Source organism: Lipotes vexillifer, unplaced genomic scaffold, assembly GCF_000442215.2.
Source record: "Lipotes vexillifer unplaced genomic scaffold, Lipotes_vexillifer_v1.1 scaffold96, whole genome shotgun sequence".
Lineage (NCBI taxonomy): Eukaryota > Metazoa > Chordata > Mammalia > Artiodactyla > Lipotidae > Lipotes > Lipotes vexillifer.
Genome location: NW_006798666.1, coordinates 1,408,200 through 1,429,707, shown reverse-complemented (window position 1 = coordinate 1,429,707; position 21,508 = coordinate 1,408,200). Strand labels below are relative to the sequence as shown.

The window sequence follows — 21,508 nt, the reverse complement described above, 5'->3', positions numbered from 1 at the left end:
TCATTTGTACCTCTCTTGTGGCAGTCTCTTGAATTTATTTATTTATTTAGCCCTCCCAACTCAGACCTTTTATAATACTCCTCTAGGTGTCTGAGTTATTGCATTCCTAGACTGTGAGAATATGCTTTGGTGTTCTGTATCAGTGGCTCCAGGACTTGGGATTTTAGGAACCCATAAAATTTAAAAATAATTTGGAGACGCACAAAGGTTGCCTGCTTTTGATTTCATCAAGTAAGGACAAACCCCAGAATGTAATCCACAGTTCTCCCCCATAGGAAAAAATAAACTCAAAGTATTTTACTCTTACCATCATTAAACCAAAACTTTAAAGGTCTCAATCTCATAATAGAGACTAGTTGTTCAAGTTGGGTAATTATCTTCATGAAAAACCCATATTCTCTGATAGATAAGTGAACGTCACTGTCCCTGCTGGTATTTGGGAAATGCAGTCTGTTGCCATATTAACTGTCTTGGGCTTTGCTTCACATTAATTTACCAGCACACATGAGAAATTGTTTACTTTTTCCTAAAAATTGTTAAATCCAGCTAGCTGCTATGACAAAATACGAATTCTATGCCCAAAGTCCCATCAATAGCAGAATGGCCTGACTCATCACTGCCATGATTTCAGATGGTCCCCTCCTTCATCCCTCCCTATAGTCCCTCTGCACTCAGACTCATTTCCTTCCTGTGGTTTTATAAATATTCCTACTGGGCAAATATAATAAATCCTTGTATTTATGCACTTTGGTCTCTGCAAAGGCAGAAACTATTATCATCTTTTGATTATTTTGATCATGTACATTCTCTTTTAACCTTCTTTCCTCCATTTGCCAAATTTAACCTAGTGAAGGAGAGATATATACATTTCCTTCCCTTTTTCCTTTTCTTACCTTCCCTTTTCCTTTTCTTTCCTCAGTCTTTTTCTCTTGCCCCCGCCTTGCCATCCTAATGAACTAACAGATACTAAACACATGGACACACAATCCTAGTATACATTTTATATGTCTCCTTTAAATGTGTAAAGAAGGCCTACAGGTCTTGAGGAAATACTCATCAAATCTTGAGGCTCAAAGTGCCTCCAGGAGATTCAACTTTAAAAATTGCTTTGGGCTTCCCTGGTGGCGCAGTGGTTGGGAGTCTGCCTGCTGATGCAAGGGACACGGGTTCGTGCCGCGGTCTGGGAGGATCCCGCGTGCCGCCGAGCGGCTGGGCCCGTGAGCCATGGCCGCTGAGCCTGCGCGTTCGGAGCCTGTGCTCCGTGATGGGAGAGGCCACGGCGGTGAGAGGCCCGCGTACAGCAAAAAAAAAAATTGCTTTTTCCCCTCTTCTAAATAGCACTGTTTTCTAGAAATATGTACTAGTCATGCCTGTTCAAAGTTTAAATATCGAATATATTACATTTTTTCTTATTAGCACTGTTATGATAAATTACTTAAATTATTACTTGATCATTCTAGTCTCTAATGTGAAGATTAACAGAAGCATTTTAGTTTTCAGTGTACTAATAAATTTAATGCCAAGTAGTCTTAAAGAAGGCCTCTTGATCTGTATCTATTTTGAGTAACTAGGTTGATGCTGGCTGGTGTCAGAAGCACCTACACAAGGTCTAGGTTTGAAATCAAGTGCTTGAGGAATGCAAAGAACCACTGAATATTTACTTTCTTTCTTTTTATAGTTTTCTTAAAGCAGTTTAGTTCAGTTTATTTGTTTTAAATGCCCACTTAACAATGTAACTTTTAAGTATGTACTATATCTTAAAGATTTTTATACAATTAGTAAGTTGGGCCCTTCCAGATTTTCTTTGGTAAAATAATTCTCTTTAATTTATCTAAGTTGAATATTGCTTGGAGGAATCATTTCATTTGAGTACAATTTAAAGGCATCTGCAGAACAATTCATATTATAGTTATTATTTAATTAGATCTTGTAAGGCTTCTAGAATGGTGTATGTTTTTATTTTTACAAATATCCTATTTTACTCTTTCTCCACATGGATTGCTTATGGCTTTTCCTAAGAAGAGGATTATCTGTTCAGTTGAGTGTGGATGAAAAGCCTGTTTTATCCTCCCTTTAAAATTGAGCCAAAAAAAAAAAATTCTGCTATTGATCACATGAGTCAACTAAAGTGCATGAGCCTGAGGCCTCAGAACAATTTATCAGCAAAGTCCTTGCTTCTGCCTTTATGGGAACTGGTTGATTTATTACTACAAGATTATAAAAGGGCCTCAACATCACTGATTAGTACAGTGTGGAAAAACCTGCTGACTTTGTGTGTTTGGCTGTTGATGACAGTACAGGGAGAAAGCCAAAGTCACACTGGAAGCTTGCAACTGCTAATGTCACTGACTGCCTTTCACCAAGAAAGATGGGTGGTGGTCTGCAATGTTTTTTAGTAGTAGGTCAAATATTCTGAGGTAGATGCTGAAAATTTCTATAATAACCATCAATGTTAAAACTCTTAGTAAAAGGATGCAGAAACTTAGTTGGTAAAGCATAAGTAATAGGACATAGAACTTCTTGGAAGACATGGTGAGATTCTGATAGTACCAAGTGCTATGAAACCTGCCTTGGCCCAGCCATCTGTCCTCACTGGGAAGCATCCAAGGAGTCAAAGGGAAGGGCACAGTAACAGAATCAGTTTGAACTTAAGCTTCAAACCCCAGTGCTAAAACCTAGTTCGCTGTCTTTGACTATATGGAAGAATCTTTTTCCCAATTTGATAACACCTAAACATCCTTGAGCCAAAAATGACACAGGCTAATGTTTTCTAGTCCATAAATATGCAAATATAAATCGCTAAGATTTACAACTCCACAGGGTTTTCACTTTCACTGAGTAGTTCCTAGACCTCATCTTCCTAGATACTAGTCTGAATCAGCAATTTCACCATCTTTAAACTTGAATTCTTTCAACCCCAAGATTTTGTGTGTCCTACTTTATCCAGAGTTCCCGCAGCAGTGAATTCCACCATTCTGTCTTCCAGGTCACTTATCTTTTCTTCTGCCTCAGTTATTCTGCTATTGATTCCTTCTAGTGTAGTTTTTATTTCAGTTATTGTACTGTTCATCTCTGTTTGTTTGTTCTTTAATTCTTCTAGGTCTTTGTTAACCATTTCTTGCATCTTCTCGATCTTTGCTTCCACTCTTTTTCCAAGGTCCTGGATCATCTTCACTATCATTATTCTGAATTCTTCTTCTGAAAGGTTGCCCATCTCCACTTCATTTAGTTGTTTATCTGGGGTTTTACCTTGTTCCTTCATCTGGTACATAGCTCTCTGCCTTTTCATCTTGTCTTTCTGTGAATGTGGTTTTTGTTCCACAGGCTGCAGGATTGTAGTCCTTGCTTCTGCTGTCTGCCCTCTGGTGGATGAGCCTACTTAAGTGGCTTGATGGGAGGGACTGGTGGTGGGTAGAGCTGACTGTTGCTCTGGTGGGCAGAGCTCAGTAAAACTTTAATCCACTTGACTGTTGATGGGTGGGGTCTGGGTTCCCTCCCTGTTGGTTGTTTGGCCTGAGGCAACCGAACACTGGAGCCTACCTGGGCTCTATGGTGGGGCTAATGACAGACTCTGGGAGGGCTCATGCTGCCAGTGTCCTTGTCCCCACGGTGAGCCACAGCCCCCACCCCCCCACCCCCACCTCTGCAGGAGACCCTCCAACACTAGCAGGTAGGTCTGGTTCAGTCTCTCCTGGGGTCACTGCTCCTTCCCCTGGGTCCCGATGCGCACACTACTTTGTGTGTGCCCTCCAAGAGTGGAGTCTCTGTTTCCCCCACTCCTGTCGAAGTCCTGTAATCAGTTCCCACTGGCTTCAAAGTCTGATTCTTTAGGAATTCCTCCTCCCATTGCCGGAGCCCCAGGTTGGGAAGCCTGATGTGGGGCTCAGAACCTTCACTCCAGTGGGTGGACTTCTGTGGTATAAGTGTTTGCCAGTCTGTGAGTCACCCACCCGACAGTTATGGGATTTGATTTTACTGTGATCTTTATTTTTATTTTTTAATTTTTCTTTTTACATCTTTATTGGAGTATAATTGCTTTACAATGGTCTGTTAGTTTCCACTTTACAACAAAGTGAATCAGTTATACATATACCTATGTTCCCATATCTTTTCCCTCTTGCGTCTCCCTTCCTCCCACCCTCCCTATCCCACCCCTCCAGGAGGTCACAAAGCATCGAGATGATCTCCCTGTGCTACGCCGCTGCTTCCCACTAGCTATCTACCTTACGTTTGGTAGTGTATATATGTCCATGCCTCTCTCTCTCGCTTTGTCACAGCTTACCCTTCCGCCTCCCCATATCCTCAAGTCCATTCTCTAGTAGGTCTGTGTCTTTATTCCTGTCTTACCCCTAGGTTCTTCATGACATTTTTTTTCTTAAATTCCATATATATGTGTTAGCATACGGTATTTGTCTTTCTCTTTCTGACTTACTTCACTCTGTATGACAGACTCTAGGTCTATCCACCTCATTACGAATAGCTCAATTTCGTTTCTTTTTATGGCTGAGTAATATTCCATTGTATATATGTGCCACATCTTCTTTTTATTCATTCATCCGAAGATGGACACTTAGGTTGTTTCCATCTCTGGGCTATTGTAAATAGAGCTGCAATGAGCATTTTGGTACATGACACATTCCCACCAGCAGTGCAAGAGTGTTCCCTTTTCTCCACACCCTCTCCAGCATTTATTGTTTCTAGATTTTTTGATGATGGCCATTCTGACTGGTGTGAGATGATATCTCATTGTAGTTTTGATTTGCATTTCTCTAATGATTAATGATGTTGAGCATTCTTTCATGTGTTTGTTGGCAGTCTGTATATCTTCTTTGGAGAAATGTCTATGTAGGTCTTCTCCCCATTTTTGGATTGGGTTGTTTGTTTTTTTGCTTTTGAGCTGCATGAGCTGCTTGTAAATTTTGGAGATTAATCCTTTGTCAGTTGCTTCATTTGCAAATATTTTCTCCCATTCTGAGAGCTGTCTTTTGGTCTTGTTTATGGTTTCCTTTGCTGTGCAAAGGCTCTTAAGTTTCATTAGGTCCCATTTGTTTTTGATTTTATTTCCATTTCTCTAGGAGGTAGGTCAAAAAGGATCTTGCTGTGATTTATGTCAGAGTGTTCTGCCTATGTTTTCCTCTAACAGTTTGATAGTTTCTGGCCTTACATTTAGGTCTTTAATCCATTTTGAGTTTATTTTTGTGTATGGTGTTAGGGAGTGTTCTAATCTCATACTTTTACATGTACCTGTCCAGTTTTCCCAGCACCACTTATTGAAGAGCCTGTTCTTTTTCCACTGTACATTCCTGCCTCCTTTATCAAAGATAAGGTGACCATATGTGCATGCGTTTATCTCTGGGCTTTCTATCCTGTTCCATTGATCTATATTTCTGTTTTTGTGCCAGTACCATACTGTCTTGATTACTGTAGCTTTGTAGTATAGTCTGAAGTCAGGGAGCCTGATTCCTCCAGCTCTGTTTTTTGTTCTCAAGATTGCTTTGGCTATTTGGGGTCTTTTGTGTTTCCATACAAATTGTGAAATTTTTTGTTCTAGTTCTGTGAAAAATGCCACTGGTAGTTTGATAGGGATTGAATTGAATCTGTAGATTGCTGTGGGTAGTAGAGTCATTTTCACAATGTTGATTCTTCCAATCCAAGAACATGGTATATCTCCCCATCTATTTGTATCATCTTTAATTTCTTTCATCAGTGTCGTATAATTTTCTGCATACAGGTGTTTTGTCTCCTTAGGTAGGTTTATTCCTAGATATTTTATTCTTTTTGTTGCAGTGGTAACTGGGAGTGTTTTCTTAATTTTATTTTCATATTTTTCATCATTAGTGTATAGGAATGCCAGAGATTTCTGTGCATTAATTTTGTATCCTGCTACTTTACCAAATTCATTGATTAGCTCTAGTAGTTTTCTGGTAGCATCTTTAGGATTCTCTATGTATAGTATCATGTCATCTGCAAACAGTGACAGCTTTACTTCTTCTTTTCCGATTTGGATTCCTTTTATTTCCTTTTCTTCTCTGATTGCTGTGGCTAAAACTTCCAAAACTACGTTGAATAAGAGTGGTGAGAGTGGGCAACCCTGCGTCCCTCCTACCAGCTCATTGTGGCTTCTCCTTTGTCTTTGGATGTGGGGTATCTTTTTTTGGTGAGTTCCAGTGTCTTCCTGTCGATGATTGTCCAGCAGCTAGTTGTGACTCTGGTGTTCTTGCAAGAGGGAGTGAGAGCACGTCCTTCTACTCTGCCATCTTGGTTCCTCTCCACAAACTCTTATTCATCTGCTTTAGCCAAGGACTTGCATAAGTGTTTCAAGCAGCAGAATTTGTTTTACAGCTTCACTGAAAAGTTTTTTAATATATGTTATTAAAGGATGGATTGGTGCCACCTCCAGCATCTCAAAGCTACTGTTTCTTCATTCTTCTGGGCCTTGTCTCCTGTGAATTCATCTTTTATTTTTCATCATTTTAATCTCTTTTAATCACCTTTCTTAGATGGGCTGGGTGTTCTGTAAATGGCTCACTTTGGACCCTTTTCCACATTTGGGGGTGTTTTTATACATTCCTATGGTTCTGAGATTAATTCAGGTGAATTTCCAGTTCTCCTTTTATTCTGTGTCTTATTTCTTCTCTGTTCCACATGGCCAGCTGGCCTAGAAATCATTCTTGCACATGACAATAATCCATGCCATTAAACTGGCTAATGTAGGAAGGCTGTGGGCATTACAAATTGTACGAAAACTGAATTAAGAAAAGCAATACCAGTACATGATGACAACAAAAGTTCGAATTTTGTGGTGTTTGCTCTACACCAAGCCCTTTATATATTGTGTTCCTGTACTTAATTCTTTACAGTAACATTGTAGAAGGGTATGACCAACCTATGTCCTCAACACTAGTAACACTGAAGCTATAATTCTAATTCAAATATTTCCTGGACCCAAATCTTATATGTTTGTCACATCATTGTCTCATTGTGCTGACTACTTCAAACGCTCATTGAGCTTTGAAATGGACACATATTAACCACATTTCCCTTAGTGTCTCTCAGCCTAATGGTGACCAATAAGGAGTGTGGGACACTAGTAGCCATTTGAAAGGAGTGTTCAGAATATCCTCTGGCAAGGTCAACTCACCAATTTCTTCTGGCTGGGATGACTTCAGTCATGCCAGTCACATGTGTTCACTTCTCTCCTACCTCAGGAGTACCCTAGTGGTACCTTACTAGGTGCTCATAAACTATTAGTGGGGTGATAATAAATTCTGATTGGCAATTCACATCTTTGGGTAATGTAAAATTGTAGATCATTCAGTTTTATCAAAACATATTTCCTTGGTTATGAAAAGTATGAGAACCGTTGACTTATAGATTGCTCTGTCATCTTATGATTTACACTTTCAGTGGTGATATATCTTCCTTATTTGCATCTCTTTATTATTAGCAGTGCCTCATTCAACACTCTGCTGGTCAGCATTGCTGATGAAGGAGGGGGTGATATGTGCAATTGTATTTAGGCTCACGTTAAACCATAAGGAAAACTGAAGACTTCCGACACTCATCACTGTAACATTAATCACCTAAAGACAGAACCTGTGAAGAAATCCAACCCTATGTTTACCCCTATACAATTGGTTATAGAAGTCAGAATTTCTTTTCCACTTATTACCAATTATTTCCCCCTTCCTCATCTTTACAGTTCATACATCCAGCAAATGCCCAATATTCTTCTGGTAGTAGAAAGCCAAGAGCGTTTAGAAAATGTATTTAATCTGGAAACCTAATTTTAGCAATTAAAATTGATCTTTCCATTTTCCACCCTGACCCTCCCCAAAATAAAATCTAAAAATAGGATAACAAGTGAATAGCAAACAGTATCTATAAACTTTGTCAACACAGTATTAATAATTTAGATATTGTCTCTCTGCTGGCAAACCAAAAAAACAAAAAGGAAAAACAAAACACAAAACCCGCTAAAATTAGTAAAAGAAAAAAAAATCAACAGTCATCTTTGTTGATAAGTCTGTCTCCCATAAAAGTGTACATTTTATAATACATGTTTTGAGGTCAATCAGAAGGAACTGATTTCACCATGGAAGCTGCCAGTTGGCTTTTTATTGCTTTGTTTATGTTCTTATGCTTTAATTTTCTTTACCAAGTTATTCATAGCCTTAAAACTTAATTTTTCTAAATTCAGTGCTCATTTTTATTGTTACTAATGGCACATGCTTCAAACTTTAAGAAATTTATCACAATGAATATTAGTTTTTGTTTTTTTCCTACAAAACCACATGAAAGTGGGTTTTTTTTTTTTTTTTTTTTTTTGGTCCGCGGGACTCTCCCTGTTGTGGCCTCTCCCGTTGCGGAGCACAGGCTCCGGACGCGCAGGCTCAGCGGCCATGCCTCACGGGCCCAGCCACTCCGCGGCATGTAGGATCTTCCTGGACCGGGGCACGAACCCATGTCCCCTGCATCGGCAGGTGGACTCTCAACCACTGCGCCACCAGGGAAGCCCGAAAGTGTTTTTTATCTCATTTTCTTTCCTATTCTTTTCTCTTTCTCTTAAATTTCCTTTGCTCCTTTCTCATCTTCCCATCTTCTCCAACTCTTTTCATAAATCTGTGTCAAATAAAAATTTTAAATCCTGAAAATTCTGTCTCCTCACTAGAGTGCCATTTAAGGGTAAACTTTGAAAAAATATTTGCTCTAACGTAACTTAGTAGGTGGGAAGAAAGAATAGTCTTGAAAACATGAAGTTTCTTTCTTATCCAAAGCATGTAACAGTCTATTACAATACTTGTAATTGTTATTGGCTCAATAATAGAAGATCTTCCTTCTGTTTCTATATTACTGACAATTATATTGCACCACCTACCTACTACAACTATACGTCCTAACTATAGTTAACTATACTGTAAATTAGTTCATTTTATATAGAACTAAAACTACAGAAATAAAATCATATATTAGTGAAAAAATGAAAGGAGAAATTATATTCAACTTGAATACATTCCCCCTATTCAAACTCTTTCAGTAACATATGTTTCTCTCCATTTTTCTTAGTCCCTGAACTTCATGAAAAAAAGAAACCGTTGATCACTTATGTAGGGGATTCAGTTGTCTTGATGTGTAAATGTCAAGACTGTTTTCCTTTAAATTGGACCTGGTACAGTAGTAATGGGAGTGTACAGGTAAGATCATATTTCTTTGACTTGAAGAAAACAAAATAAAAACTTTTATTTGATAAATAATAAGATTATAATACACTCACAGTTCTTAGGACTATTTATACTTCTGTTATCTTGTTCCTTAATATGTGTTCATGAAGAAAGAACAGGATGAATGGAGCTGTCATTTGGTGTTTTTAGCATATTACATTATACATCTGAAGATACTCTTAATGTTTCATTAAGTGGTACTTTGTTTTTTAGATTTAGCAATTTATTAAAATTCTATGAAAGGGAGTTACAGTTCATTTTTAGTTGACAAGTTTAGATATAACCCCAACAAAAAAGATTCTTTTTTTTCTTATCATTTCATGAGAGTAACTAGAAAAAAAGAAAGGGAGTTTTCTTTTCATGCTTCTGTCTCTGGAAACATTTTTGATAGAATGCAATACACTGGCAGCATCTGAGAAAAGAATGAAAATTTGGTAACTTAAACTCAGGTTTTAGGTTCTTTTAGTGTCACTGACCTCTTTTGGACTTCCAGAGACCTAAGGGAAGCCAAATACTTTAAATTCCTATTAAAGAATTAATGGCTTTTCAAAGAGCTGATATTAAGAAAAACATGAGTACTTAAGAAATCATTTCTGGTTTTCTTCCTCCCAAATAGCCTCTAATAGCAGGGAAATTTAGGACATTGTCCTTTAGGGGACACCCTTTTATTGCCCTGGTGCTATTGAGCATTGAAATTGAAGTCTTGTAAAGGCAATTCTAGAAGGAACGGTATGAGACAGGGTAGATCTTAGTGAAATATTAAATTCCTTCTTAGACAGTATTGATGCTATTGTAGACTGTTGACGACAGAGGGAATGACTTAAAAGGGTGAGTCACTGATTCTGTGATTGGTTTGAGTTTTCAAAGAGATAGCTCCAAATCACTTAGGAGTAGATTTAAACTATTAATATTTGTACTTATCTTGTTATTGATGATTAGGAAAGGCAATCATTTTGTGTATGGAAATATTTTTAAAGAGCATGTAAATTTGTAAAAACAAGTAACAGACATAGTTTTTGAATTACATAGCCTAATTTATTTATGCATATGTGATACTAGACAAAAAATGCTTGTCTAATTATATTAAACTTTTAGAATGTAGTCTGTACTTCTCTCCATTTGCTATACTAAGTTTCTCTCAATTTGGCCCTAAGCATGGGTTATATTAGGATATGAGAAAAGTGCAGGGAAGAGGGTGCAAGTCAAAACTTTAGGTCAGGTGTTTTTTCAAAAAGTAGGCGAACCATCATCTTCATCAGACTCACCTGGGGCACCTAATAAACATGCAGTACTTTGATTTATCAGCTCTGAGTTAGAGTACATTTGTAACAAGCATCATAGGCAATGCTGTGCACAGTGAGCCAGGTTGCTATAATTTTTTTGGCAAATAAACTCACAGACAGTTCTTCATCAGATAACCTCCAAGAATATTTGTATGCAAATTAGCATTTACTCAGCAGTGCAGTTGAGTGATAGAGCAATGAAGGCATCAAATGGCCTGAGAATAAAATTTAATTTAAATGGATTAAATAAATTAGCCACCAAGTAGCTTAGTATGGATCTTAAAAGGCTGAGGAAAACCCAGTGAATCTCAGAAGCCAACATGTCAGAAAGAGAGAGAAATTCAGCTATGAGAGAAGACAGAAGGTACACAGACCACCATGTATACCAGGCTTACAGGGATTTCTACCATTTCTTCTACATCAGCTTCAAAGGCCTGAAGATTTCATCTTCAGTTCCAGTTTGAGGAACTCCCAATGTCATGAGTCAGTGAAATTCCTTTACAGGAATGATCAGATATAATAGCTTCATTAATTTAATAGTTGATTTAATGAATGTATGCCTGCAATTGTGAAGGAGGAAGTATTTTGAACCAGTCAGGGATTGTAACATGAAACCCGGATGGCTGGAAAATTTCTGTATTTCTAATTCGCATAGAATATTTACCCACGATGACTTGCACAGTGTAGTTTCAAACATTCAGTGCTAAGTAGTTAAAGCAAAGTGTACTTTTCCTTTGTTTGCTACCTTTGAAAGATCAAACTATGGAAAGACTTGAGCTCTGTATGTATAACTTCTCACATACTTTAATGTGCTCCCTTCTTTAATAAATTTATTTATTTTTGGCTGCGTTGGATCTTCGTTGCTGCGCTTGTGGTTTCTCTAGTTGCGGCAAGTGGGGCCTACTCTTCGTTGGGGTGCGCGGGCTTCTCACTGCGGTGGCTTCTGTTGTTGTGGAGCACGGGCTCTAGGTGCGCAGGCTTCAGTAGTCGTGGCTCGTGGGCTCAGCAGGTGTGGCTAGCAGGCTCTAGAGCACAGGCTCAGTAACTGTGGCATACAGGCTTAGTTGCCCTGGCCCAGGCTTGAACCCCTGTCCCCTGCATTGGCAGGCGGATTCTTAACCACTGCACCACCAGGGAAGTCCCTAATATGCCCTTTTTCTGGTAAGCAATTTTCTTGGTACTATCTTGTAGCTTTCACTCAAAACTAGATCATTCAAGACATGTATCTTTTATGCAATATGATAGGAATGGATTTTAATGTCTCCTTCTATTAGGTTCCTGTTGGTGTTCCAATGAACAATAAGTATGTGATCAATGGAAAAAATGCTAATGAAACAAGGCTCAAGATAATGCAACTTTCCGAGGAAGATCAGGGATCTTACTGGTGCCATGCAATATTCCAATTAGGCGAGAGTGAAGAACACATTGAACTTGTCGTGCTGAGTTACTGGGTGCCTCTCAAAGCATTTCTTGCAATAGCTGTTGAGGTTGTTCTTTTAGTGGCTATTATTCTGCTTTGTGAAATGTACACCCAAAAGAAAAAGAAGCACTCAGGTAGGATTTCTTTTTTTTAGATAATTCTTATGTTATGACTTAATCCATTATGGTGGCTTTAGAAAACAAATCTAACTTTTGTTTTTTGTAGTGGTATTTATGTTAATAACAATGGTGACAGTGAGCTATGAGCTTATATTGATAGTCTTCCTGTATCAACTTCCTAAAAAATTTTAATGTTAAAATATACCTTTTTTCCCTTTTCTTTGGTGTTACTGGGACCAGCACACCAATTAAGTGATATGTGCACTGGTACTGGAATATTAGAAAATTCTGCATTAGCTTAATATAAAAGATCTCAAAGACAAACAATTATTCTTTCATTTAGATAACTCATTTTTAAAAATGTTTTATCGAACATTCTGAAATTCTCATAAAAGACATTGCCTGCCAGCTTTCTGTTTTCATAGCCTGTGCCTAATGGATAACAGACTGAAAAACCAAAGGTCCCCTAAAAAAATTTATTTTATATTCTGCATTTTTTCCTGATTTTGTACTAAATTTTTCATAACTTAAATAATTACAAATCAGTCAGTTCTGTTTTTGATGATCCCAGGCACCAGACTATGCTTGATCAAAACTGCAGGCAATTTTGCAAGTCGGGAGAGCAGGGAAGGAGTGGACATGATGGAGAGGCAGCTGTCTGATGGGGCCCATCTCTCTCATTCCAGAGCGGGAAAACAGCACAGGCAGTCAGGGGATGTTGAATTCAGGGGAAAGTAGAATTGAGCATATATGCTTTGTAAGAATAATAAACCAATCTTAAGAGTTAAATTCTTCTTTTGTTACATAGATGATGGGAAGGAATGTGAACAAATTGAACAGCTGTAAGTATTATTTTTTATAGGTTAATTTTCACATGCGTAAAATACAGATAAATATGAAATTAAATAAAATGTTTGCAGTTAGAGGAAAAAAGTACAAGAGTATATAACGTGTGTGTTATTTTCTGTAGATGTCCATGTTGTGGTGAAGAATGGCATTTGGCATTTACCTGCATGCAACAGAATCCCCCTCCACCACTTACTTTCACCTCTCTGTGCTTCAGTTCTCTCTTCAACAAAATGGGTTTAATGATATTAAACATAAGGTTTCTGGATTAAATGACTTTCTATGTGTAAAAATCCTTAGTATAGGCTTTGATGCACAGGAGGCACTCAAGAACCATGAAGTATTATTTGTGTAAAGCAATGATTCTCAACCCTGGCTATATTTTTGATCACTTAGGATGCTCCTTAAAATTACAGTTACTCAGACCTAACTGGATATCTCAGATCAGAACCTCTGGAATGGGTGCCTGGGCATCTGTATTTCTTTAAAGTGCCTATCACTGATTCTGATTCTCAGAATTCAGTGCTGAAAATCACTGGGCTAGAATTGTGTGTCATTATTTTTGAAGGAACACAAATTGTGGCATATTTCTGTTACAGTCTCCTTTGTTTAGAGTTGAGCGGAGCATGAGGAGAACTAGGAAGAAAATTACCAGGGATATCATTTGGTTTGGTGAACGTGGGAGTTACTGGGCCCACCAAGCCAGAGAACTGACAGTGGAGCCTAGTGAGAGAGGTGCTTAAAGTCCAAGTAACACTGCCAAGGGCTGGGGACCAAGAAAATGAGACCAGATTAAAGGAGCCGAAAGAAACCTAGGAAATGGGAGGGCTGAGCAACTGTTACCAACCCAAAATGACATCTGAAGTTTATCTTTTTCAGTCAACAGGGGCTCTGAGGTGTGAGTGCTATAGCCACGGTTAAAGAGCAGGAGTGGGGCGGACAGCTCTCATGCAGATATTCGTAGACATTATTCAAAGTTATTTTTTACTCAGTTCACACATGGCAGGTAACTTAAATCAACAGAATATGAACTTCTAAATTAAGAGCATAAAATAATTATTTTATGGGTCAGGAGTTCCATAACCCCAGATAGGAAAAAAGTGTTGTCTTAGAATCAGAGACTCTCATGGTTGAAAGGAATTTGAATCTCTTTCCAGATAACTTGGACATCTTGTTTGTATTGATTTGAACATTTTATCTTTCTGGTTCCCATGTATTGATTACTTTCTTACACTCAGAGTCATATAAAAAACCGTCATTCAGGTATTTGAAACAATTACTCCCTTGCCTGGATTCTTTGTTCTCCCAGCTCAGCCTCCCCAGTGTTTCTATCCAGTCCCTTGCAGTCACATTTCTCATCTTTAGGTTATTTCAGTATCTTTAGATTTAAATCAAGTATCAAGGGCACTTGTACTCATTTAGAGCAACTTTTCACCAATGCTGTTTTTAGAATTTTTAGTTTAGGAGATAAATTTTTCTTTACAGAGAATATTGTTTATCAATACATTTTATGTTTGATGCTTATATATGTGTTTAGATACCAGCGATTCATGGAATTTCTTGGTGAAAATGACTTGTAAAAATAGTACACTACTAAATAAGCATATAACATCAAAACAAGCTAGTCATTTCAAACAGCATTTATCTGATCCACGCAGATATTTAACCCACACAATTTCACAGAATATTTAACCTACCTGCCCCATCCCCCAAATTTTTAGACAGCTGATTAGGTTGTTGAATTTATTATCTGGTGGTACTAGTTTAATGAGCTCAAGCCTGCCAATAACATCTAGAAGGGTATTTATTATATACCCTTGTAACCTAGTTTAGTTTTCCTTAAGAATCTGGAGCCCACATTGTGGTCTTACTCTGATGCACACTGCGTAGATAAAGAACCATGTTTAACCTCTAATTCAGTGTAATAAACATGTTGAATTACAGTACCTGTATTGCACATACTGGCTGAGCTCCTGATTGGCTATTATCTTGCATGTGTCAGAGCAACATATAAATTAGGCTATATACCCAAGCCTCCACTCATGCTTGGGGAGAAGCAATTCTCCCTCTGCATAAAAGAAACAGGCCTTTGTCACTGTGGCAACAGTTCCTCTCCAAGCAATGGCATACAAATAAAATCAACACTATGAGTAAAACATTTTTAGGAAGAATAAATTCTGTCTGTATTGACCTTTTAAATTTTAACCTAATGGCCATGATATAGGTGGTGTACTGACCTTAGTTTTATGCAATGTAAACATCTAGTAATTTTCTTTCTTGTTTTCTCTACAGGAAATCAGATGATAGCAATGGTATAGAAAATAATGCCCCCAGGCACAGAAAAAATGTAAGTTGCTTCAAAATGGTATTCCAAATAAAATTCAATATGCATAGGCCATTAATCCATCTACATTTTTTAGTTTTAAAAAGACCTAGTCATTCACTATGTGCTTGGATATGCTTTTTAAAACAATATTATAGGAGAATATACATAGTTACACAAAAATAAGCATTTTTCCACCAGAGAACATGTAACAACCAATCTAAAAGTGAATCTATTACACTGAAGATATATATTCTTTTGTCACCACAGGCTAGTTTCTTTTACAATTTTTTATGTAGTCTTATTTTTTTTCTCTCTCAGTTTTTCTGGATTCTCCTATTTTATTGTCACATATTCCCATATACTTGGTGCTATGAATGAATCAGTATTAGCTTATTTTCTTCACTGAATAGAATCAAAATTTTCATAGTTCATAAACATTCTTTTCCTTGAGTATTTAGAATAGGAACTGTTGGTTTTGGCAGTAGTTGGGATCACCTCTTCCAGACATTTTTGCTTTGCTAAAGTGATAATAAGTTATTATAGAATAACCAGGTTATGCTAATTATGTTTCATTATGCTTTATGTAACTCAGGAATCTGTGGGCCAATGAATGAGAAACATCATGTCAAGAGACACAGGAAGATGTCAAAGAGTTTGGATTTCAGCTTTGTTTCTGCTTCCTGTTAAGAATACATGAATTTTTATTTTTAAAAGGATGAAAAGTTTATGCAAGATGCTCAGCAGTAGCTTTGTAAATAATATATGCTATTTCAGATCTAAAGATATATTTTCATTCTATTATTATTTTACATTAAAGCAAGGTAAATTGTATGAAGTATGTTTTATGAGCTGTAACCCAGGACAATTAATTCATTCTAGTCCTCAAGGGACACACAGAACAGACACCAGCAAAACCAAATAGTACACAGAGCAAATGTCACTCAAGACCTGTTTATAACCAAAGAACTCATTAAAGACAAACCCTTTGCCATTTGTCTTAAAAAGCTTTTTCCCCAATCATGTTTACTAGGTATAGAAGTATTTGTAATAATTTTCATGTAAAGTTGATCCTTCAGTCATACTGAAAAAAAGTGTCCTCAGGGGGAAAACTTTCTACCTTTGTTAATGATGATTACTGTACAATGTCCATAAGAAAAACATACTTTTCCTACAAAAATATTGGTTTAAGGCAAGGAAATAAAACCATACACTTGCCCCAAATCTCCATCACCACGAAAGCAGATTTCCTAATCTCATTCCACTCATCGCCACTGTTTTCCCACACCAGGCTAAAGTGATATTTAGTCTTTCTGGAGAACGTTTTTTTATTTTTAATTTTTTTTCTTTGTGGTACGTGGGCCTCTCACCGCCATGGCCTCTCCCGTTGCGGAGCACAGGCTCCGGACGCACAGGCTCAGCGGCCGTGGCTCACGGGCCCAGCCGCTCCGCGGCATGTGGGATCCTCCTGGACCGGAGCACGAACCCGCGTCCCCGCATCGGCAGGCGGACTCTCAACCACTGCGCCACCAGGGAAGCCCCCTGGAGAACATTTTTTAAAGCTATGGGTTTTGGATTTCTTAAGTGACAGTTGGTGTTGATGTTGTAGGGTACAGGTTCACACAGACGGGATGTAGCACTGCTACTGACATGCTTCCGTGCTTCATGGTTTCCTGGTATCCATGGCTGGCTAAATATCTAAAAATGAATTATTACTGGTTTATAATACTAATGCCTTTGTCTGAAATCAAGAAGTACTAAAGCAGTTCTATGTTGCTGCCAGTAACTTAGACTTTTCTTTAAAATAGAATACTTTGTTTCTATTGCATATATAACTGAACTATTTTATAAAAATCACTAAGTCCAATGAAATCTGAATAGACATAAAAAGTTGTTAATGGTTTTGAATGTAACATTAACATCGTATGGCAGGATACTAGGTTAGGTTGAAAACAGTGATGTGAAACATGCTGGGGGGCCCTTGGTTCTGATGAGTCCACTGTCCCCCTGCTCACAGTGCAGCAGGGTTCAGAACAATCACAGGCAAAGAGGGAAGGATTTGGGATGGGGGCAAAGAACCCATGATCTTGGTGACTAAGGGGATTAAAGCTTGAAAAAGAGATGTTCAGTTATTTGAAAAAAATACTTTTTAGACATTTATATGATGCTCTGGCTGAGAAAATTATAATAAAATTCAGGTAGTGAAAAATTATACTTTATATGGCATCTTAACTAATGATGAAAATATTATTAGTATAAATAATACACATAAGTGTCACTTGGAAGCTACTCATTTTGTTGCAGCAGTGTTTTGTGTAAAGCATGTTAACTGTTGACACAAGTTTTGTTGAATAGACTACATCATTTAAGTAATGGCAGGTTTCATCTTATTCTTGTTTTAGAGCAATAAGCCAGGCATTTGTTTTGGTTTAATTAATTATTAATTTGATAAAATCTTGGGTGGTATCTATATGATGGCAGACAACCAAGCAGTTCACTTAATTAAACAATTTGAATTCAGTGAAAAATTATTCAGACCTGCTATTTGACTAAGTCCAATTCAAAACAATGTATTTGTGACTGGACATATACAAATCCCCAATTTGTAGCTCATATGCAGTACGCATTCTTCTCTTTTGCCACCACAAAATGGTTCTCAAGCAAGAAAAATTGCTACCCCAATGTAAAATAATCTGAAATATTTATGTAGTAAATTGAATTTTTAAGTGTTAATGCTTGCTATTTTTCCTAGCAAAGACAATTCACTTCAGTGACTTTAAGCAGAAAAGGTACTCAGAAAATTAAAGTTGAATTTTGGCTTTTCAGAGTCTCTCTGGAGAACTTCCGGAAAATTATTCCACCACTGTTAGGTTAAAAATGGAATGCTTCCATTAACTAACCTCACAGAGATGAATGGATTAACTAAAAATGACCAATTGTAAATTGAAATGACCAACTGAAAATACTAAGCAAGCAGAAAAGCTGAAGTAGGAAAACTACTCCACGTTTATATATTAGACACCTTGGGAAATTCTATCAATCTTTCTAGCTAACAGAGTTTTGCAGCATAATAAGTAGATTTAATGATGTCTTAAAATTCCCAGATATTTTCATATTCAGTTTATGCTCTAATGTAAATCTTCTCTTTGCAGTCTTTCCCTTTTTTTCTCAGCATCTAGTTACCCAGGCCAAAACCTAGAGCTCACTGTGCTGTTTTCTTCTCTATTAACTAATGTTTATTAGTCATGAATCTCTATTCCTTTGGCCTTTTTAATAGCTCATTAATCCACCCACTGCTTCCCCTACCCCATGCTCGCCAGCTGCAACAGCTAAGGCCTTGATTTTCCTACCTCAGTCTCATCTTCGGTTAATCATTTTTTGCATTGCTGCTGGGCCATATTTCTGAAACACAAATCTCACTATGTAGCTTAATGTGGCAGCTTCCATGACAAAGCTCTACAGGCTTACCTTTGCCATATCTTAGTATTGCAGTTTTCCAAATTGCGAATCCTTTCCCACTGTCTTGATTTAGCCTTGACATAGAGAGTCTGTCCAGAATGCTGCCCCCTGTGCTCCTCCCTTTTGATGAACTCAAGTTCAGCTTTCAAGACTTTAATCTGATGTTACTTCCTGGTAGATCCCTCATACCCAGCTGAGTATGTGCCATCTTATGGGCTCAAATAACTCCATGTTTCTTTGTGCTTATTACCCTGTATTATAAATATGCACTTATATGTCTCCTTCCTGGATTCTGCTTTTATTTCTGTATCCCGTACCTAACACAGAGAGGGTACATTGGAGATGCCATGAAGTGTGTGGTACATGGATAAATGTACAGGTAAACATCAAATTTCATAAAGTTATACTTATTTTTAGAAGAAAAATCTAAATTATGACATCAGAATTGAAACAAAATACTTTAACAGAGATAAACAAGCCTTCAAAACTTCATTGTTTGCTTCTACTTCTTTGAAAAACAGTAATAATAGAATAAAAAGTCCTGTCAGATTTTAATAATGTGTAATAATCTAATGAGCAAAGGGAGTTCTGATTCCTAAACTATTATACAGGGTCTGTTGCTTTCAACTTATCTAAATTCCTATTGGGACTTCCCTGGCAGTCCAGAGGTTAAGACTTCACCTTCCAATGGAGGGGGTGCGGGTTTGATCCCTGGTCAGGAAGCTAAGATCCATATGCCTCCCGGCCAAAAAACTAAAACATAAAACAGAAGCAATATTGTAACAAATTCAATAAAGACTTAAAAAATGGTCCACATCAAAAAAACTTAAAAAAAAAAAAGTTCCTATTGTCCTTTATTTTTCATAGGCAGTGCAAATGTTAACCTTATTTTTATCCTTTATTTTATTTTTATTTATTTTATTTTTTTTGCGGTACACGGGCCTCTCAATGCTGTGGCATCCCCTGCCGCGGAGCACAGGCTCCGGACACGCAGGCCCAGCGGCCATGGCTCACGGGCCCAGCTGCTCCACGGCATGTAGGATCCTCCCGGACTGGGGCACGAACCCGTGTCCCCTGCATCGGCAGATAGACTCCCAACCACTGCGCCACCAGGGAATCCCAATCCTTTATTTTAATAAGACAGTGTATTGACTTTATATACATAAAGAATTTTAGTAATTGTAGTTCTTTGCATGGTACTATAGATATTAGTGTCCACTCCACTAATTTTCTCTTTCCTCCTCCCTGCCAATACCTCAAGAATATCCCAGAGTACCTCAAGAGTACCTCAGAATATCTCAGAATCCAATTCAAAATTTGTATTAAATATATTTTTTAGAAAGCTTTCGTTGGTTAGTTTTGGTCACTGAAAGTTTGTCGTTAATTAAATTAATCAAAAGAAAAGTTCTGCTCACTATTCCCTGGGTTTTCCATCTTTGAGGCATTTAAATAGATTTATGCAAATTATTTACTTAATATCTACTTCTTTATAGAAAATGAATCTTCTCTAACTGAACAAGTTATGCAATGAATTAGGGACTTGCTTCCCGTTAGCACGTTTAGGTGGCAGCAAGTTCAAGTGTGTGTTCCAGTATTAATTAAAAGGCACACTGACCTATTATAGCTTTCTCTGAATTTATATTTATTGAATGACTGAAAAACAGATGAATGACTCAATTATTTTGGAATCTTAAATTATACATATTTATGTACTATCTACTTTGATTTTGATTAATTGTGAATTTATCTTCTCTAGCATAGATAAAAAGAAAACTGGAACTATCTATGTGCATTTCTTTCACGTGATATTTAGGACTGTATTTGCAGTATACCTGAAAGGTCAGTTACATACTCAGTTCATCAGTTGAGTTCTTTATTGAGGGTATATCATATTATTAAATAGTAATAAACACATTTGTTGAGTGCTTAGCATGTGACAGGTACTGTGCTAAATACTTTGAAATGTGTTATCTCATTTAATTTCCACATCATCTTATGCTATAGAAACTATTAAATACTTTTTTATAGATGAGGAAACTGAAGCTTGAGAAATTAGGTATTTGGATCTGGGATTGAAATTCAAGGAGTCCTCCTCAAGAGTCTAGGTTTAACTACGTTGAACAGCTTTGGCCTGCTACTTAGGTGCTTCTTAGAAAAATGAGGCTATTATCTATTAACTGTCTTTCTTTAAAAAAAATTTCACTCCTTTCGATGGTCAGTTAAATAATAAGTTCCATAATTTTATTCTTAAGGCTTATAGAACCTATTCTGTGGCATACTTGTGTTCCTGCAGCGGTGCTGGGGAATCAATATACTTCTGTTTGAGAGTCTTCATTGTTTTCTCAATAACTAGTGTGACCATAAAATTTATCATCCAAACACTGAGAATGAAATAAAGTGCTATTTGTAATTTTACCAGGACAAACAGAAAACAGACTGTAAGTCACATTTTTAGCCTGTTAGGTAGGAGCTAAGTACTTTATGGATGATCTAGCCTAGGCACAGCAGTAATATCTGCAATTTTGAGTAATAAACACTTTGAAATTTACCTCCAAGGAATGACCTATCTTTAGCAAATGCCAGGTGAGTTTCACTATAGAGATGTGCCTATTATGAGACAATTTAGTAAGCTTAAAGATTTATTACTTTTCAAAAGTAGTATGATTAAACTGTATCAGCATTTGAAAATGTGATTCACAAGTTGTAAGAGAAGCTGGGAAAGAAAGTCCTGTTTTTGATGGCCTGTGAAACGAACTAGACAATTCTTTGGACTTGCTTACCTTCATGATTAATGTCATAATGATAATATCTATATAATTCTCAATAAATCAGGAATG

At 37.2% G+C, this 21,508-nt stretch overlaps 1 protein-coding gene across 1 annotated transcript in view; it reads left to right on the top strand.

Moving 5' to 3' along the window:
* Positions 1-15,825, top strand: part of EMB (embigin) — a 39,960-nt gene extending 24,135 nt beyond the window's left edge. The window contains exons 5-9 of the mRNA XM_007470741.1: positions 9,067-9,194; positions 11,779-12,058; positions 12,852-12,885; positions 15,182-15,236; positions 15,808-15,825. Of these exons, the coding sequence (XP_007470803.1) occupies positions 9,067-9,194; positions 11,779-12,058; positions 12,852-12,885; positions 15,182-15,236; positions 15,808-15,825 (515 nt within the window). The remainder of the gene's footprint in view (positions 1-9,066; positions 9,195-11,778; positions 12,059-12,851; positions 12,886-15,181; positions 15,237-15,807) is intronic.
* The last annotated feature ends 5,683 nt before the right edge of the window (positions 15,826-21,508 follow it).